Source organism: Canis lupus, chromosome 26, assembly GCF_048164855.1.
Source record: "Canis lupus baileyi chromosome 26, mCanLup2.hap1, whole genome shotgun sequence".
NCBI lineage: Eukaryota > Metazoa > Chordata > Mammalia > Carnivora > Canidae > Canis > Canis lupus.
In genome coordinates, this window is record NC_132863.1 from 10,803,822 (window position 1) to 10,825,422 (window position 21,601).

Consider the following 21,601-nt stretch of genomic DNA (forward strand, 5'->3'; position numbering starts at 1 on the left):
GAAAAAAGTGCTATTTCTTGACTCCATGTTCTCCCTGAGCCAATCAGTGTTTCAAAGAACGCATTGGCTTACTTTGTTAAATCATAACTAGAAACAAAAAAGTAATCTGCATGTAGTTGTCTGTCTTAAACAACAACAACAACAAAAATCACTGCCGTTCCAATCACTAACAGTACTGATAAATTACACCATCAGGGATCTGAAAAGGGAATATCACTTATACAAAATCATATTATTTTAGACTAAGAATCTCCATAGTCAGACACAGATTAGACATCATCTTGTTCAATTACCACCCAGTGAAGAAAGTGCTTTTATTATGACTGTCATCTAGAACCTTTCTGAATACTTCCAATTACAGGAAATGCACTGTGTCAGAGTTCATTCCATTTAGAAGCAACTAATGGTTTTTAAAAGTTTTCTTGCATTATTCTAAAATCAGACTCAGTTAACTGAGCCAATGCTCCAAAGAGTTGCTCTTCCTTAGCCCTCACTTTATGTCTTCCTTCCTTTAGAACTTGAAAAACTAAAATGCAATTATTTTCATAAACTCAAATAGCCAATATTTACAATAGGTTAGGCATCATTAGAAAAAAATCAAACATTAAAAGACACAAGTAGAATTTCAAAACAAATTAAAACATACTACACATCTTCAATTCTAAAATGTCTTTTCCTGTGTGCATAACAATTAATTTAGCATTTCTGGTGATACAATTGGACAACTGGAATCTCTCAACATTTCAGGCAACAAAATATTTAATGACCGTTTGAGTACACAGGAGTCCTAATAACTGGCTGAAACCTTTCACTGACACCATCTGGTAAAATCAAGAAAATGCCAGCACTAAAATTCAAGATAGGTATCAGTGGTTTAAGGAAAAAAAATCCCAGACAAAAGTACATTTTTAAGTAGTGCTTTATCACCAACTTTATCAGAAAATAATTTTGTAGAAAAACAAACACCAGCAACTTTGAGTGAAAAAAAAAATGATTCACAAGAATTGGACTCTGAGTGCAAAGACATTTTAAGAATACCTAAATTAATTTATTTCACTTAGAGTTTCTTTTGAAAATATGTCCAAAGATGATGTATCACAAATGTGTAACTCAGTAAATCTACAATATTTTTTAATTTATTTATTGAAAGAGACTAGAGTGATTAGAGAGCATTGTGTAGTAATTCGATAGTGCTTTTCCCCCTTCCTTCTTAATGGAATATAAAAGAATGGTGTTTCTTACAGTTTATTCAATAAAACATGGTAGTTCAAAGAAGCTCTGTGCATGGTTGACATGGCAGAAATTACTATTCATCAAAACCAGTTTCTAATTTCTTCCTCTTTCTATAATTAGAATACATTTCTCAGCCTATCTTACAATTAAATATGGCCATGTGACTGAGATGTGGCCCAAGATACATGAATGGAACCCAGGTGCACCATTTCTAGACCTAGCTCACATTAAAAAAAAAAAAAAAAAAAAAAAAAAACTCTGACACATAATCCTTCTTTTTCCTCTTTCCCCCACGGTTCTCAAGGGCAATCTTTGAAGCAACATGTCAAAGAAGGAACAGGTTCCAACAGCTCTATCTCTAAAAGACTATGTGAAACAGATGCCCCCCTCACATATATGCACACTCATATCCCCAACCTAACCACCACCATCCCTCTACCAGCACCAATCATAAACACCCACACTAGATTGTTAGGTAACACAAAAATAAACTTCTATCAGGTCAAGCTTCTTGAGAATTAATTTGTTAAAGCAGCTAGAAGTAGCCAAACTAAAACAGCTGATTTTCACATTCGAAATTATAAAGTTAAGCAGAAGGGTGGACCACATAGTTCCAAGCTCTCATTTGCCCACAGAAACAACATACAGAAACTAAACCAACTTTGTTGAAATTCTGAAAAACAAAGGTTTACAGAAACCAAGCCAACACCCTAAAGGTGGTAGTTTTAAAAAACCACCGTTAGGGATGCCTGAGTGGCTCAGCGATTGAGCATCTGCCTTCAGCTCAGAGCATCATACAGGCTACAATATGGATGAATCCAAAAACATTATCCTAAGTAACATTAGCCAGAAATAAAGAATATTGTATTATTCTACTTATGTAAAGTCTAGAATAGACAATTTTATGGAGGCAGAAAATAGAGATTACCAAAAGCTGTGTGAGGGGGAGGATGGGGAGTTACTAATGGGTGCAGAGTTTCTATTTGGGAATATGAAAAAGTTCTTGAAATGAGTACGGATAATGGTTGCACAACATTGTAAATTTACTTCAAACCACTAAATTGTACACTTTAAAATGGTTGAACAGATTTTAAATACACTTACGGACCCAGTAAAGTTACCAGAAACTAACTAGTTTTTTAGACCGCCAGGTACACATTTTTACATCTGTCAAGTCACATATCACCAGAACAAGCAGAAGAATTCAGAGACTGTAGAGTGTGTATTTTTTGTGTTTGTCAAAGACATAAGTATGGCTAAATGCAATATTCTCAGGAGTCACACAATTTCTACTATTATTAAAAAATTTAAAAAAAAATCAAGAGGTCGGGTACCTGGATATCTCCGTACATACACTCATTATTTTAACATTCAAATAAGATAAAGATCTTTAACCTCCATCCTATCTATATGGTTTGAGGCTACATAGACTCTGGCCTTCCATGGGGACTGACTTCCTGCCATTTGCTGGAGCTTCTTGCTTTCTACCATCCCTCCATGAGTCCCATCCTTGTTTCAGTCCTATATCCTCACACCGCTCTCCAAAGCTGTCCCAAAATTCAAAATTTCTCTGTTTTTGTCTTGTCTGTCCAGATTTCTCATATCCACAGAGTCAAGCTGTTTTTCTCAACAAAAAGTCATCTCCTTTGATGTATGAACTATGCTATTCCCTTAGTTTGTGAAAATTGTTCAGTCAACTCCTATTTTAAACAATTCTTCCCTTTCAATTACATTAAAATTCATATGCAGTGAGGACCAGAGACTTTTGATTCACTTGCTACTCTAAGTGCTAAATAACAGAAGTTGTAAATTTTAAAATATGAGCTTTTAAGTTCAGAAAGCATTTTGTTTTAGATGCCCTCATTCTCAAATCTGACAGTACAAATTTCAAAATTCTTAAACCAATATACACTTATAAAGGAAACAAAAAATAGTCTGATGTTTTTAAACCAATCATTTAAAATAAAGTCTTCCTTGATCAGTTGTAATTCCACTTATGCTTAAAAACAAACTACTAAATAGATACATACACAAGGACCTCCACTAGACCCTGTAAAATTTCAATTAGCATTCACAATTCCGACCTTTTTAAAGCAGACAGACCAAATTCAAAGTAGACATGTGGTTACAGTTACAGGAATACAAAGAAGAAAAAAAAAAAACCTATGCTATATTATACATTGCTTAAGAACCTAGATGTGACTAGAAGTAGTGAATACAGACTCACAAAAGAGTTTCCTACAAGAGAAAGAGCACATTCTAGAATAAGAAGAGCAAGCTTTGGAGCTACGCAGGCTTACTGATATCCTCTCTCAATTCTCATGACAACCTTAGGATGGAGAAATAATCAGCCTCTATATGGCAAGTAACAAATGTGGAGACAAGTTTAGGGACTTCACAACTTCTCTGGCTAGGACGCATAATAGCAGAATTGGAATCTGATGCCAGTAATGTTTATTTCCAAAACTTTTGCACTCACACAATTAACATACTATATATATATACGTATATATATATATCAAAATAATGGAAATCCTTACATGTCTAATCAGTATTTAGCATTAAGCCTCAACTTATGTGCGCACGTGCACACACACACACCCACCCTGAAGTTTTTACCCCAACATACAACGGAAGTACAAAACCTGGAAAATCTGTAGTTTGTTATATGCATATGGCAGACACAATCACAAATCTAAGAATCATGAGAGAATCTCCTGTATTTTGGGTTTTTTTGAAAAACTGATTATACCTAGTCCAATCTCTAGGAAACAACCAGCAATCTGACATCTATTCCTTCCCTGGAGTTAGGCCAAACTAAACCACAGTATTCCAAACCTCTAAAGGCACTTGTATCTTTGTATATGGCAAGGCATATAGACTACTGCTGAATTGTACCTTATTGCTGATCTATATTTTGTTATATATCTGTTTTTTGTTATTGAACTATATTTTGATTCTTGTTTCATCAGTAATTCTCAATGTGGTTCTAAATCTAAGGCTTAGGTAAAACTGTAAATGGTATTTAAATCTTTGTTTTGAATACTTACATGAAAAATCAATAAATATTTCAGAAAAGAAGACCAAGACTTTATAAAGACTCATGTAGAAAAATGGCCAGAGAAAGGAAAAAAAAGAAAATGAAAGGAAAATATTGGCTTTGGTTACCACCATTCTATAGCCCATCTCAAAGTACCTGTTTACACTGACCAAAATGTATTTAAGTAAAATCTGTTTACTAGTATTATTTACTTAGTAGGTTAAAAGAAAACAAGTAGAATCTGTGACATCACAGACATAAAACACACATCTTCTGGTCTCAACACCAAATCATTATATATGCAAAAAAAAAAAAAAAAAGGTATGTGTTTTTTTTAGTTCTCTATTAGTTTAAAAACAAATTTAAATACGAGGACAATTCACATAGCACATGGTAGTATACACGCCAATGCACAGTAAGATACACTTTTGTTAAAATAATCTTGCAAAGGAGGTAAAAAGACCAAGAGTAAAATAAAGGTGCAGGAAAAACAAAACCATGTAGTGAATCATGAATCCCTATATAACTTCATATTTTTTTCTCTCCCTTTTAGAAATTAACCTTACTTAACAAATGTTTGACTAAACCAATGCTCATACCTTCACATAGAATATCATGACAAAAATTCTTAATGTTTTCCTATATTATTACAATTATTACAATGAATGCCATTATCCTCAAAATTTTTAGAAATTCTTTAGCTTAATTCTTTCATAGGGGACCAAACTGTCAATAGTCAAGTTCTTTTCTGAAGCAAACCAACTAAGTAAAGGGCTTAAGTGGGATATAATATTAAAATAATTTCTTATAGTTGCTTTACATACTCAATAATGCCAAAGTAAACGCATTAGAATTGCAATCTTTAAGATTTTTTTACACTTCAAATTATTTTACAATAATTACTTACTATACAGTAAGCTTAGTGTCTGTGTATATACCCATTTAACATAAGCTCTTCTAACTTCTTAAAATATTTTTTAACAATTTATTTGAGAGGAAGAGAGAGGGAGCATGAGGAGGGGCAAAGGGAGAGAAGAGAGAAACTTAAGCAGGCTCTGCACTGAACGCAGAGCCCAACACAGTGCTCCATCTCACAACCCTGAGATCATGACATGAGCCGAAGCCAAGAACAGATTGCTTAACTGACCGCACCACCCAGGCACCCCAAGCCCTTTGACATTTAAACTCACAGGAACAGAAATCGTGACATTTAGTTACTAAAAGTATTATAAATAATAACATACAATGCTGATGAATACTCAACACATGAATTCCCATCCTTGTCTCAGGTAAAAATCTATGTAATAGTTCAATAAAATCTTAATTCAAATTTATCAGTGGACTTAAAATTTAATAAAACTGACCTTATATTACAGAGATGTAAATGCATATTTTACAACCAACAGTATGGCTTAATTTCTAAGCCCATCACTCCCACATGAATCTTTATAATACAGCAAAAAAAAAAAAAAAGATGAGAAGAAAAGAAATAATACATGAAAATACTACCAGGCAAATAGTTTCTAAATTATTCAATTCACACAAGTATCTAATGAGTATCTAGTGTGCAGCAAGAACTATGACAGATGCCAGAGATATAAAAGGGAGTAAAGACATCATCCCTATTTTCCTAATTACCATCTCATATGGATACAGAAGCTGATCAAGATAATCCTACAATTGAGTACATAAAAACAAATTAATATAAATGCTCTATGAAAAGGAGCACAGCACTATGAAAGTATCTAATAAAGGAAACTGTTCCAGAGTAAGGGCTCAGGAAAGACTTTAAAAAAAAAAAAAAATAGAAGGGTTTCAAGGTGAGAAATGAAAGCTGAGAAAAATTAAGGTGAGATAAGTGGTAGGAGGAGGGGGGAGACAAATACAGGTAAAGACCCAGTAGTGAAAGTGGGAGGGGGCACAGAACATTCAAGAAACAAACAGAATAGTGTGGCTATAGGCAGAGACCAAGAAAAGGAGTGGTATAATAAAGAGCCCAAAGAGGAGAGGAGCCAGACCATAAAGCTTAGCACATTTTAGGATTTTAGTCCTTACTAGTCTTTTTACTTTTAACTATAAAGTGAAAAATGTTTGTTTCTAATAGAAGTTCTACTTTTGCCACATCTTTGTTGGTAATGGAAACATCACAAATAATTATAGAATAAGCCAGAGTCGTCTTTGTTACCTGAAGCAAAAACAGATTTCCGGTTTTTTTAATTAAATTTATTTTAAGATCACATAAAAGGGGGAAAAATCACCACCTACTCAAAATAAAAGATTTCTATCTAAGGGTGTCTGGGTAGCTCAGTCGCTTAGGCGTCCAACTCTTGATTTCTGCTCAGGTCATGAACTCAGGATCCTGAGATTGAGCCCCATGTGTGGCTCTGTGATGAGCATGGAGCCTGCTTGAGGTTCTCCCTCTGTCCTTCCCCCCTTACCCATGTGTGCATGTGCTCTCTCTCAAAAAAGGAAAAAAAAATTTTTTAAATTAAAAACATTTCTATCTAAGAATTAAGGAGTTTTGCTCTGAGCTGCCTTCTGCTTCTACAGATCATTTTACTTTCAAAGTATGGTGCTTAAACTGAATATAAAAAGGAATCAATATCACAAAATTAAATAGGAAATATTCCTTTCCAATATTTGTATCCCTATTACAAATATCCTGTTTTAAATACTAACTTCCTATTTAGTCACTTTAAACTGTGCTCTTCCAACTAACATCAAATATTTAATCAAATAATATAGTTAACATTGTTTAAAAATCTGGGTAAGTCCCCACCTCATCATAGTTATTTTTTTTTTAATTCCTTTTACCAAAAAATAAAAAATTCCTTTTACCATCATGGTCCCACACCCCATCCATGTAACACTCAGTAACACAAGTAATTATATTTCTATTTCCCAATTGATGATTTCTAAACATCAATATTCAAGTTGGTACACAGGTAAAATGCAACAAAATTCAATATCCACACTGAAATAAGATCTCAGTGACTGAGAGATTGAGTTTGGACTTAAATTTTATTTATTTATTTATTTTTTTTTTGGTCAGTCATCACTTCTTGTGGAAATAATTTAACAGAAGAAATTAGTTCTAATGAAAATGTGCAAATAGGGTTGAACTTCTAAGTTAACAATGCTAGCTATTTTCAGTATGAAAGATTACGCACATACCTCTCTAGCCAACCCATACATCTCAAAATTTTTATATACCTCAAAAAAATGGAGATTCACACAAAGACTTGAGTTCACAGACCATTTCCAGTTAAGTGTTTTCAAATGACCATAAATCATGTTTGAATATATATAAGATGAAATATCAAGATATGAAGTATGAAGTTTCTTTCTAAATGACGCATTTGTTAAAAAATTTGTAACACCTGAGTAAAATAATTGTATATTTTTCATCTAACTCACTGTCACAATTATATTTTATCTCCTTTGCTATTTCATATAAACATTAAAAGTAATGACTCAAAACATCTAAATTTACAGCTGTAGCTATTTTCCCTGATACTAACTAGTAAGACAAAATCAGCATAAGCATAGCAGTCTTTGCCAATCCTTTGCTCCATCCAAAGAAACAATGCTTCTCTGAGTGGTGTTTTAAAAGAACCTTGGAAAAAAAAAATAAAAATAAAAAAATAAAATAAAATAAAAGAACCTTGGCTTAGAAGTAGCAAAGGAGTACAGAACACATACAAATTAAACCTGAAAACTTTCCTCCCTACAAAGAAAACAATGCCATTTTTCTATCATATGCATCTATCCATCCATTTATAGATCTGTATTTGTCTTTCTACTGTACCACAAGACTACAATTTAGTAATTGTATGTTTTTGAGAGTTATACTTTTTTTTAAGATTTTATTTTTTTATTAGAGACACAGAAAGAGAGAGAGAGAGAGAGAGAGAGAGACAGGCAGAGGGAGAAGCAGGTTCCATGAAGGGAGCCCGACACGGGACTCGATCCCACATCTCCAGGATCACACCCTGTGCTGAAGGTGGCGCTAAACCGCTGAGCCACGGGGGCTGTCCAAGAGTTATACTTTTAAATGCACATTCACACACATACATCCTCTATAGACTATTAACCACTGAGGTACTCCCACTTAATATATGTGGCAGGGTGGGGAAGAGAGAGAGGGAGATTTTAAATGGCAGTCAAAAATTAAAAAGAGAGGCATCTGGATGGCTCAGTTGGTTGAGTGTCCTACTTCTGATTTCAGTTCAGGTCATGGTCTTAGAATCATGAGATCTAGCCCTCAATTGGGCTTTGCGCCCACCATGGAGTCTGCTGGAGATTCTCTCTCTTCCTCCCCATCTGCCCCTCCTGCCACTCACTCTCATGCTCCCTCTAAAATAAATAAATAAAATTTTTAAAAAGAACTCTTTGATTACCCTTGGAAGATTTCAGGAAACCAACTCAATTTAAAAACTGGCAAATAAAAGGAAATCCAGCATTTATTCTCCCTTTTCTGTATAAATTGTGTTACATGGAAACAAAAAAATTGATGAGAAAGTTCTTTATAGAAGTCCAAATAATAAATGAAGGAATGATAAAATCAGAATAAGACCATATTGCAATCTCTAATAAAATAGTGGATTTAAGCAATGATCATCAATGGCTATGAAAATCATTAAGTGAAAAGTTGGCAGGGAACTTTACAATGGATAGATTAGGCTGGGAATACTTGAACCTAGTGATGAATCTTCAACACAGACAGTAACTAAACATTATGTGTCTTGTGATATTATGAAAAAGAAGGTATAATAATTGATAAACTATTCTTTTTTTATATAATTTTCTGCCTTTTCCTTTATTTATTCTTTTTTAATTTTTATTTATTTATGATAGTCACAGAGAGAGAGAGAGAGAGAGAGAGAGAGGCAGAGACACAGGCAGAGGGAGAAGCAGGCTCCATGCACCGGGAGCCCGATGTGGGATTCGATCCCGGGTCTCCAGGATCGCACCCTGGGCCAAAGGCAAGCGCCAAACCGCTGCACCACCCAGGGATCCCGATAAACTATTCTTTAAAAAAAAAATTGAACCCAAGTCTGAGCAAGACTCTGGATTTAACTACTAGCTCATAAGTAACACTATGGACAGAGAAACATGTTAAATGACACTACAAAGATGCAGTCAGCAAAATCCAAAATGTTAAAAGTTTGGAAGACAAATAATCTACTTTATTTATCAAATAAATTACAGGAGGTGGGAAAGAGGACAGAGAGAAAAGAAACTATATAAATTAAAAGAGACTTAAGAAATATATTCAATCAAATATGTGGACCCTGTTCAGATCTTAAGCAAACCTACTATATTAAAAAAAAAGTAAAACCCTTTATGAAACAATTATAAAAAGTTTAATACTAACTGGATATTTAATTATATTAAAGAATTATTCATTTAAGTGTAATGACAGTGTTGTGGTTATAGTAAAAAAAAAAAAAAAAAAAAAACAGAAAACATGTCCCTATGTTTTAGAAACACATGCATATGCACACATATATTTACAGATAAAATTAGTATGACATACAGGAATTGCTTCAAAATAATTTGTGAAGAAGGTGTGGGAAGCACTGGTATAAATGAAAAAAAACTGGCCATGTTTTACCTTCAAACAGGGTGATTGGAGTAAAAAGGTTCATTATACTACTCTATTTTTACATAATTTTTTATTTTTTTTATTTTTTTTTATTTTTACATAATTTTTTAAATGCTCATTTTAAAGTTTGAAAAAAAAAAAACAATTCTTCTTCACAGAGGGTTGACCTCAAGGTATTCTTATTTAACATATTAATTATGCTCACCTACTCATGAGTCACTATTGCAAGTGTTGAGACACAGTATATTAAGAGAAAAGAATTTAAAAATTCCCTTCAATAAAGGAACTGACAAATGAAAGAGAATTATTAATGAAATGGAAGCATATAATTTCAGAGATTTACCAACAGCAGTTGACAAATATGAACAATAAGAAACTGGGTTGTGAAGTGGGGGTTGTTGTTTGTTTTGTTTTTTTGGTACTCATCTCCCATCCTTTCTCCTTCTGATCCATACTTGCCAGCATTACCAGAGTAGTAAAAGTCAAATAAAAATACTGTCTACTTCCAGCTTTCTACACATTTTATATTTGGCAATTTTTAGTTTCCTTTTTTAGGAGACCTTAAAATCAAAATTATGACAAATGCATTCAATTATTCTCCAGCTTATTTAGCTTTCTACTACAATATAATAACAAAAAGAATTTAATTAAAGCAAAACTGAGCAAAGTAAGAAAAAAATTAAAATAGCTTGAGAACTTCCCACGTAATTCTGGATATCAAGATCAAAACGTCCTTCTACAAAAATGTAATAATGATAAACTACAACATTTGAAATTGGTATATTGTGCAAACCCAATAAATACTGTTCATGTCCTACGAATCAGAAAGTGTTCAACAGAAATACAAACTTCATCACATCATCTCACTGCCCATGAAAAACTTTCAGCTCAAAAAAAGCATTTTAGGAAAAAAGTGAAATACATAGACCAGTTGTAACCACTTATAAAGCTCCTATTCGGAGTAAATACACAGGATCCTGCTAGGGAATACAATGGCAGGTGTTATTTAATGTATTTTTCTGATTCAGGGGACAAATTTTGGTGTGTGGTATCTCTGAAAATACCCAACTATGAGTCCTCTGATAACCCAGTTCAACCCTAGACTGTTATGTGTATATTCAAAAAGAAGTAGCCAACATAAAGGCCAAGCCTTTATGCAGAGGTGAGTAGACCAACATTGGGCAATACAACCTTGGGTATCTCAACCCCTCTGTCAATTGTTCTGGCAGCAACAGGAATCTCTTTCTGAATGGAAAAAATTGCTTTAAAAGAACATTAAGTACTACATCCTTAGAAAAGTGACCAGCTAAAAAAAGCAACTAAGAAAGAAAGAGGACTCACATGTTTTGCCTTCTAGAAAAATATAATTCTGTCTAAAATGAAAACTCTCAGGTAAATGTGTTCTCTTCAGACACTAAAGCCTAATTGGGCTGCTATTTCCCACCCACAGATTTGTCCACAGGAATTCCATATTAACTTTCTTGTTCTGAATCCATAGTATCCTGTACAGTTCCATCAATCTAAGACCAGAACCTGTGAAATTAGCATGTTCCAAGTCACTTTCATACAGTTACCTTTCTTTCTCAATTATGAAGTATCCTAAAAAGCACCCTATTTCTTCTTAGCTTCACATCTAGACCATTAACATCAATAAGTGCTAATTCAGAGGTAGGCATAATAAGCATCCATTAAATCTATTGTTTTTTAGAATTTTTTCCATGTACCTTTTCAATACCTACAATTTCATTTATATTCTAACACATACCTTCACTCAGTCTAGACTCTCATTAAATCATACTTTTGAGTATGTAATACAAATACTTTATTTACATGCAGATATAATACCACACCCTACAAAACATATACACTTCTCTAAAACTATGGGAAATGTTTTTCTCTATTCTTCCTAATGTACCCTCAACTGTATCCAATCCTCAGAATATCTTAAAGAAACCTGAATAAGTGAATCTAATTAAAAAAAAAGAAAAACTCAAAAGGCCACACCACAAAAGCACCAAATCCTTAATATTATTTGCTCCAAGAACAACTGCAGAATTTTTTTTAAGTGCTATAACATAAATGTGGACTATTATAACATGAATTATGTTAACAGAGTTTCCTAAATTTAAATAACAGAATAGATTGCTAAAAACAATTAAATGGCAACAAAGCAATTACTTCAAATACCAAAAATATCATCTTTTTACTGAATGCTAGTTATTCAATTCTATCAAAACTGTCCTGCAAAGACATAAATAAATGACAATAATATCTACCTGAAAAATGTTTTGAGAAACTTACCATCATTTTGGTTCTTGCCCTTCATCTCCTCCTTCCACGATAGGATGGTGTTCAGGGGAACATAGTCCCTTATGTATTCTTTGCGTCTCTCCTCTAAGGTCATCTTCAGTAAACGTTCTTGCAAAATAAAAGCAGAATCTCCATTTGTATTTAACTTTTAAGTTCAAGAATTGTTTTATAATTTAGTATTAATCATGTAAAGAAACTAAAGAATTGGCTGGGCTTGAGAAACATCAAAATGAAAATATAATGATATCATATTTGAATATTTAAAAATGTCAAGTTAATACCATATTACCAGAGGGGTTGGGGGGAGGGGTGGAAATCAAAGCTTGATGAGGAAGACTCTTATGATGGTCCAAGAAATAAATGAACTCTTTGAATCAACGTCTACTAACAGTCCATGTGCCAAGTAATATGTTTATACACTGCAGGTACAAAGGTGATCCTTTACCTTGAGGAGTTCACAAGACAAAACAGGAATGGATAATATACAGAATAACAGCTACATAAGTGAAATACAAAATCCTAAGACACGTATATACAAATGCTAAGAGCACAAGAAAAACAGCCACCACAGTATTTCCTTAATTAAAACATACCATCAACAATAAAAGTTTTCGTTTTTCAATTTAATAGTATTTTTGTGGAGGTGATTAAATGCTACTTTTCAATATATATCTTGATAAAATATTTTTTTAAATGCATATTAGAATTAATGATGGTGGCAGTAAGTTCTTTATTAGTGCCGGTACTTCACACATATAATTTCATGGAAATAATCTTTCCAACAACTCAAAGAACATCAAAGTTCAGTAGCTGTCCAAAGCAAGAAAGCTTTCCATTAAAATCCAGTCAGATATCTCTAATAGTCAAAAAGTACAGCCTACACTATTAGTATACTACCTTCACAGGAAAAGCTCCTCAAAAGAGGTGATGTACGATGACGTACGTGTGTACATCAGCTATCATGTATTACATACTTTACCAGAGGTCTCCACAATGTAAAGACATGGACCACTGTACTCTCTCCCACTGTCTTTTAGCATACTACAAGGTGAATGGATTTAAGGATATTTAGTTTTAGGTGTATAACCCTCATAAAATAATCACTTTAAAAGATTCTTTCCAGGGACACCTGGGTGGCTCAGTGGTTGAGCATCTGCCTGCAGCTCCAGTCATGATCCCGTGGTTCCAGGATCAAGTCCCACATTGGGCTGCCTGCATGGAGACTGCTTCTCCTTCTGCCTCTGTCTCTTTCTCTCTCTCTCTCTCTCTCTCATGAATAAATAAATAATTTTTTTAAAAATAAGATTCTTTCCAGAAATAAACTGAAGTTATTAATATAAGCACAAGTGAACAGGAAATGGGATGGGGAGCCAACATTTTTCCCTGCTCCTAGGACTGGCTTTTCTTCAGCCACATTAGGAGAAATTAATAACAAGGTATTTTAATCAGATGTGATATAATCAAATCACAACACTACAGTACTCAAGGGTCAACACCGTACTGAATGTAAGATGCCTAAAAGGCATTCAAATTGAAATCCAAGGATCTGGAATTCAGGATTGAGGTCTAACCTAGAGATTTTGGAAATTACGACAGAAACTTCTGGTCCTAAAGGAAGTTCATAGGAATAGGTAAGGGATGTGACCAGATGTCAAAAAAACAAGGGAATGGACAAAAAGAAGGGAAAAATGAAATAAAACTCAGATGTCACTAGAGGCATACGGTGAATCAAAGTGCCAATGATGTAGAAACCAGAAGAGAAAAGAGTCTGAATAAGTAGAAGAGGGAGGGAGGTAGGGGGATGGGGTAACTGGATGATGGACATTAAGGAGGGCACATACGTAATGAGCCCTGGGTGTTATACAAGACTGATGAATCACTGACCTCTACCTCTGAAACTAACAATACACTGTATGTTAACTAATTGAATTTAAATAAAAAATTAAGTAGAAGAGAGGAAATACTGTCAATTGCTACAGGAAGATCAGGAAGAATAAAAATTGGTTTTATCAATTGGATCACCAAAAGCACTGAAAGAAAGCAAAATGGTTAACACAGCTGTCTAGATTCTAATCCCAAACCATGCAAATCTATGTGATCTTGGGTTACTTAATCTCTTTATGTCTCAGTTTCTTTCTGAGGTAGGTTATTATGCACAATTCATCGATGAGGCAATTAAGCCAGAGAGGTTAAATAACTTACCTAACTGTACTGATAGTAAGCAGTTCAAGTAGGATTCAAATCAGACAAATGTTCAAAGCTCTCGACCCTATAGTACACTAAGTCACAGAACTGTTGTGAAAATTAAATGAAGTAAGCTATGTAAGGTACAGTAGTCCCCCTTATCTGCAGTTGTGCTTTCCATAGTTTCAGTACCCATAGTCAACTGCAGTTGGGAAGCAGATGATCCTCTCTCTGACATACTGTCAGAAAGTCAGTAGTAGCCTAACACTATGTCATGTCATTCACCTCATTTCATCTCATCACACAGGCATTTTATCATCTCACATCATCACAAAACAAATGAGTACTGTGTGACAAAATATTTGAGATACTATATTCATGTAACTTTTATTACAGTATATAGTTATAACTGTTCTATTTTGTTATTAGTTACTGTTAAAATGTTACTGTGCCTAACTTATAAATTAAACTTTATCATAAATAGGTATATACAGGGAAAAAACATAGCATATATTGTGTTTGGTACTATATACAGTCTTAGGCATCCACTGGGGGTCTTGGAATATATCCCCGTAAGTAGAAGATTACTGTACTCAGAATAGTATTGAGCACACAAACAAGATTCAAAAAGTAAACATCACTATTATTAGTACCATCACTATTATTACTGAGTGATTTTAGGAACATTCGTTTCACTAAAGCATAGCTGAGATCCAGGAGACTATGAGGGAACTGAGGAAAAGTGAGAAAAGCAACTCCAAGATGAATCCCTGTGGAAGGAAGACTATTTTAGAGACTCGAGTATTATTGTAACGCTGAGGAGGGGAACCGGAAGACACTGATAAAACCAAATATACCCAAAAGGCAATAAATGATAGCACAAGATCTCAAAGAATACAGGAGATGAGACAAAGAGCACAAGAAAAGTGCTTCCTTTAAAACAAGAACAGAGCTGAAAGGACAAAGGACATGTAAAGAAATGGACAAATGAGACCACAAAGGAAGACATTAGGGCTGTTCCTGTTATATGACATGTATTTTCTAAATGAACTAAAAGGAAATGTCACGTTTATATAGGAGGAAGGGATCCTGATGGCACAGAAAGCTTGAAGGAAATGGTAAATTTAGAATACTCACACAAAGGAGCAAAAGGGATGACTGGCACTTTCCAAAGCACTATCAAAAGAGTTCAAATCACTCATAGAGAAATACTGCAATATTAGTGGTCTAGGTTGAGAGATATTACGAAGCAAAGTATAGTTTTAGTAAGTGTCAGAAAGTAATACGGGAATGCAACCTGGCCTCTGTCTTTCCATTTATTTAAACATTTAAGCATGAACAGTTAGAAAAGAAACAAGATCAATAATAAGACAGTAAGATAAATCAATCAAATAATTTATGTTCCAGTACTTGAAATTATAATACACATGAAGTGGTTTTAAATTAAGGCTCAAAATAATACATCAATAATGTCTATTTAACACATGTAGACTTGAGAAATCCTTAGTTATTTGTTTAAACAATGAAACATACTGAGGACCGCAAACATCTATAGTTTCTTTGGCATTACACAAAACTTTTCCTAAAAGAATGCTTCCCCTTTACAATGAGTCTGCACCATGAGCCAAGCATATAAGTAGACGGATCTACTATTAGACGGCACACTGAGTTAAAGTGTTTACAAAATGCCCTAACATTTCAATAAGGTGGATTACTCTTCCTATAGAATTAAATAACAGCTGCAAAAATACAATTCCATCCTCACCAGTGCAATGAAAGAAAAAAGGTCACACATCCCATCAGCTTCTTTAATATTAGCTACGGTACTGAAAATCCTTTGTTCCTTCTTGATGGTATAATACATATTTTTAAATGCTAAGTATTCCAAAAATAGACATCCCCATACACTGAGACATACCCTAAAGTCTTCAAAACATAGTAAGTTTTCCCTTTAACATTAAACTTCATGCAAAAATTGGTTAGTTTTAGACAAGACAAATTTACTCTGTTAAATACCCTCTGTAATTGTGCATTTGCTTCTTTATTTAGAAAACATTAATTTGGTTATACTTTCCCCTACTGTTAGATCCAAATATATATATATACATATAAATATATATATATATAAAGACATTAAAGATTCTAAAATGCCTGCTTGCCACAGTTCAAATGTGTAGGTGTTAAATAAAGGAACCTTTATAACATTGTTACTTTAGAGGAATATTATGACAGAAAAATACTTCCTAGGCAATCACCATAACTTTATCAATGAATCATGTATTGTAAACAATCTATAGGATTTCCACTATTTTACCTTATTATCAATAATACAAAACATTCCAAGACCAATAAAAATGGGCATAGAGGATCTCTGAATGCTTATAAGGTAAATCCTTGTTCAAAGTGTGTTGAAACTAAAGTAACTGCCACTGCAAAAACAAAGCAAGATTATTTTACACTACTTTATATGTACCGGGCTATTATTCTCAACATCTGTTTAGTGACACCAGAATTTTTAGTTCTATATAAGCTCCATAACATTAAGACATAATTAAGTGACCTACAAACCTAATGTTTCAACATTTTAAAGGCATTTTAATTGTTCAATTATGTTAAATCTTCCCAGTTCATTTGAAAAAAAAAAAAAAAAAAACCCTTTCTCATCCCCTCCCTTCCTTCTGCATTGTTTGAAGTAGGCTTTATAAAAGATTTTTCTTTCTGCATACATTCCCTTTCTTTTGTCCACTGTAAAAGGCCAGAACTTTCAAAAAGAATCTACAGGTTTTAAAGAGCTATTATCAATGAAATCAACTCTCAACCTAATCACTCGAGTGATTCTAATATGAAGCAGATGGGATACTCTGGAGAACTTTGCACTACCCTCACCCGACCTCACTCTGGATACACACGTTTAGTCTGTGTCTGCAGTAGCAACCAAGTATTTTTTGCTACGCTTCTGTAAAAAAGCTAAAGAATTTTACAAGTGTGCGGTGAAGGGCATGAAAGAAAAAACGCCGGAGACTAAAGTTTTTTTTTTTCTTGGAATATTATCTAAATAGGATGCCAGAGAAAAGGAAGAGAGGGAGAAAGAAAAGAGGATTGGATGGCACACTTCTGTATCTTACAAACATCAGTGCCACTGTCAATCCAGCTGGTCTGGATAAGCTTTGATATGCACAAAATTCTGGGGTAGGTCCACTCATTGCCAGTGGTATCAGTTTTGCACTCTTAGACTGAGCAACTTCTGATTACAAATGGCAATGCAATACACAAACACCCTGCAGAGAAAAGCCCATTCAGACTTCTCTGAAAGCGCTTATCCTCACGGACAAGACGCCCGTTTTCAGTTCCCCCTAGAGCTCCAGGCTTCAAAAGTCACAGTGCGGCGCGGAAAGGACCTGGAGAAAGGGTGCTGGCCAGGAGGTGCCGACTAAGGTGCCCCCCGCAGCGCGGGGCGGGGGGGGGGGGGGGCAGCGGCAGCCGCAGCCCGGGCGCCCGCCGGCGGGCACGTGTCCCTGGACCACCGGGCCGCGAGTCCGAAAGTCCCAGCTGGCGGCCGGGAGAGGGCGGGGGGGGGGGCCCCGAGCAAGTTGTGCCGCGCCCGAGGGCTGCCGCGCGGGGTCCACGGCAGCAGCCACGCGAAGGCAGCGGGGCGCGGGAGAAGGGCACCGGGCGCGGCAGGCGGCAGGCGGCAGGCGGCGAGGGGCGGGCGCCCACACGTGCGCGAGCTGCAGGTGCCCGGGGGCGGCGCGTGCACGCCGCCGTGCGCGCGCGTGTGCGCGTGTGTACACACGGACTCGCCAGGGAGGCGGCACCGGCCGGGCGGGAGCGAGAAGGGAGCTCGGGCGAGGGCGCCGCGGCACACACAGCCCTGACCCCCGCCCCCACGCGGCCCCCACCCCCGCACCCCCAGGACACGACGGGCCGGTTACCTTTCTCCTCTCTCCACACCTTTTTCTTCTTGTTGCTGGGGTACATGTTGCCGTGGGGGTGGCTGGCTTTAAGCTGCAAGTTCCCCAGGCTCACGGGCAAACAGGGTGTGTGTGGAGTGGGAGGGGTGGGAGGGGGCACTCGGGAGGAAAAAAGTGCAAGAGGCTCCGCGTCCCGCGCCGCTCGCCAGTCGCCGCCCTCTCCCCTCAGCCCGCGCTCGGCGTCGGCTCCCACCCGCCTCAGCCCCGCGGCCGCCACCACAGCAGCACCTCAGAGCCTGTCAACTAGGTCACGCCTCGCGCTAACCTAACCCCCGCGCAGGCCCCGCCTCCCAGCCGCTAGGCAGCGACGCCTCCCATTGGCTGCACCGCCCGCCGCTCTCCGCGTTCCGGGCACCGCGCGCCCCGACTTCGGCCCCAGGGCGCACGCGCAGGCGCAGGCTCGGGCCCGACGCCGAGGACGCTGGGGAGCTGGAGGGGGCGGAGCCGAGGCGCGAGGAGGCCGGAGAGGGCCTCGCGTTGGGGGGCGGGGCCTGGCGCCGACGCCTGGGAGGAGCGTGAGGTTCTGGCGCTTCCCTCGGCTTCGCCGCGCCCGGGGGACCTGAGGGCGGGGCCTGTCGGGCCGAGCGCGCTCGGTGACCGGCGAATCAGCGGGCGAAGGCGGCCTGCGGGGCCGAGGAGCGTAAAGCTGGGAGGAGGACGGAGCCCACGCGCAGTGTCCGCGCCTACGCTGACTGACCCGGCGGGGTGGGCTTTACCGGATAACCTGAAACCTTTCCGCTTGGTGAGTAAATATAACCCGAAGAAGAGAAAGGGTCGGGAAATAGTTCCGGACCATACACAACCAGGCCCTCCCTCTCTTAGTAAAAATTACTTTTCGCCGGAGTGTTGTGAAGTTTGGAAAGACCCAAGATCAACGGGACTAAACAAGGCTCGTAGGAACGGAGCAGTGGCCCACCAAAATGTCATATTGGAAACAAAAATCTGACATCAAATCAGCTTCAAGTGGGCGTCAGCCGGAGTCAGGTCTTCCTATCCACCAGCAATTGCCTCGAATTAAGGCACTGGGTTAAAGAGCTGCCTTGATTCTGGCTAAAACTAATCTGTTGGTGTTCTGAAAATCCAGTTCGGATAGAGTCCACAACAGTAGGGTGACCTAGAATTTAGAGGAAGTTTGGCAACTCCTTCCCCCAAATGTATTGCATTTCTAAATATCAGACCATCTACAAGGTTGACTTGGTGGATGTAGTGACTCCACATTTATTTGACAATTGGGGTGCCTTGTTATATGTGTAGTGTTTAAGCCAAGTGTGTAAGAACTAATATTTGCAACAATTTTTTTTTTTATAATATAAGAAAACAGGAAGAAAGAGGTAGGTCCTATCAAGGTTTAAAAAAAAAAAAAAGGAGAGAAATGTTTGGGTAACAGGACACTCATGCGTAGGATTCATGACATAGTAAGGTAATGATTTTTATTTCAACATTGCCTCTGCCTCTGTTTTTCTTTTAATGTGAATTTGGCTGGGAGAAATAAGGAAGGCTTGAAGAAGGAAGTGACATTTGGGCTAGTAATAAAAATATGCACTTATTTTTTGGCAGTGGAAATAAAATGAGGGCTCTGAAGACACAAAAGTACTATCAATAAAAATTGGAAATGAAATAGATTTTGGGAACAGAATGAGGAAGAGAAGGAAGGTAAGAGTTTTGTGAAATAGTATAAGAGGAGAAAAGCACTATTATTAATAATATTAGGCAATGTAGAAGCAGTTGCAGATTTTGTGAGAAATATATTGAGTTCTTATTTAGAAATGCTGTATGTAAAGTGTCTGCAGGAAAGTGCATCAGACTGGACACTCTCCCCTTTGTTACAAGAGGGAGACTGTTTCCACCCCAGCCTGTAAGTCCACCACCTATGCTGTCTTGGGAACCTTATACAATGCTACTGATTATTCTTTGTTCCATGTCAACTCAAGAAACTGGAACCATCCATCAACTTTTAAACTTTTTCAAGTCACTTCTATATTAAAAAATAAATAAATTCCTCTTGTGATTCCACAACACCCTCCAGCTACTGCTTATCCTTCCTTTTCAAAAGGTTATCAATACCCACTGTGTCAGTTTCCTCACATCCCACTTTCTGCTTTTCGGTTCATTTTCTTCTGGGTTCTATCCTATTAAACAACTAAAATAGCTCTTATTAAGGTGACCAGTGACCTTCATCTGCTTTTTAATGGACATTTTGCTAATTTCTCTTACAAGATCACTCAGCAGCATTTAACAGTCTTAATCTGTCATTTCTTCTTGCGGCATTCTTTACCTTCAATTTTTGTCACCCTTTGAGATTCCTCTTGTATGGCCATTCCTTCTCAGTTTCCTTTGCTGGCTCATCCTCCTTTTTAGCCATTACATTTTGGAGTTCATTAAGGCTTAGTCTTAGCCCTTTGTCTCTTTTCACTGTATACTTTTTCTTTGAATATTTTCATCCATGTTCACGGTTCAGTTATAAGAGTTACTCTTATAACTGAATAAGTTATAACTTATAACTTCTCAATCCAGGGGAAGTTCTACTCCACAGGGAATACTGGCAGCGTCTGGACACATTTTCAGTTGTCCCAACTGGGAAAAGAATGCTAGCGGGCAGAGGTCAAGGATGCTGCTAAGCATCCTAAAATGCATGAGACAACTCACTGCCACAAAGAATCATATGGCCCAAAATGTCAACATGGCTGAGATTGGGAAACCCTGAGTTACACCAGTGACTCCCAAATTTATTATCTTCAGCAAAAATTTCTTCTTGAACTTTATACCTATACATGCTACCATGTATTGAACCTCAACTTTAAGAGTCAGTGTTATGAACTGGTTGAAAAGCATCTGAAACCAGACCATCTGGATTCAAATCCTGGGTTCACCCTAGTGACTATGTGACTCTTGGCAAGTTACTCAGTCTCTCCCTCTTGCTTTTTTAAATTATTTATGTGGAGATGAAAAAAATGGTATTGGGATCCCCGGGTGGCTCAGTGCAAGTTGAGCGTCCGCCTTTGGCTCAGGGCGTGATCCTGGTGTACTGGGATCAAGTCCCACATTGGGCTCCCCACAGGGAGCCTGCTTCTCTCTATATGTGTATGTCTCTGCCTCTTTCTGTGTCTCTCATGAATAAATAAATAAAATTTTTTTAAAAAAGAAAATATAGTATCTACCTTGATTATTATGAGGATGAAGTAAGTTAAAACACTGGAAGTGACTAGCACCTAGTAAATGAGGCAGAGATGTTTACTGATACAATTTTCTCTCTCT

At 37.0% G+C, this 21,601-nt stretch overlaps 2 protein-coding genes across 10 annotated transcripts in view; one reads left to right on the plus strand and one right to left on the minus strand.

Moving 5' to 3' along the window:
* Nucleotides 1-18,608, minus strand: part of MACROD2 (mono-ADP ribosylhydrolase 2) — a 1,923,575-nt gene extending 1,904,967 nt beyond the window's left edge. For all 4 annotated transcript variants that reach the window (XM_072800037.1, XM_072800036.1, XM_072800035.1 and 1 more), the window contains exons 1-2: nt 18,308-18,608; nt 12,183-12,299 (exon numbers count right to left, since the gene is read on the minus strand). In XM_072800037.1, the coding sequence (XP_072656138.1) occupies nt 12,183-12,299; nt 18,308-18,353 (163 nt within the window). In that variant the 5' untranslated portion in view covers nt 18,354-18,608. The remainder of the gene's footprint in view (nt 1-12,182; nt 12,300-18,307) is intronic.
* Nucleotides 18,609-18,903: 295 nt separating this feature from the next.
* Nucleotides 18,904-21,601, plus strand: part of SEL1L2 (SEL1L2 adaptor subunit of SYVN1 ubiquitin ligase) — a 138,344-nt gene continuing 135,646 nt past the window's right edge. For 4 of the 6 annotated variants that reach the window (XM_072800024.1, XM_072800021.1, XM_072800019.1 and 1 more), the window contains exon 1: nt 18,904-19,088. The gene's annotated coding sequence lies outside the window, so the exon portion shown is untranslated. The remainder of the gene's footprint in view (nt 19,089-21,601) is intronic. The other 2 variants (XM_072800030.1, XM_072800031.1) reach the window with 1 other exon arrangement.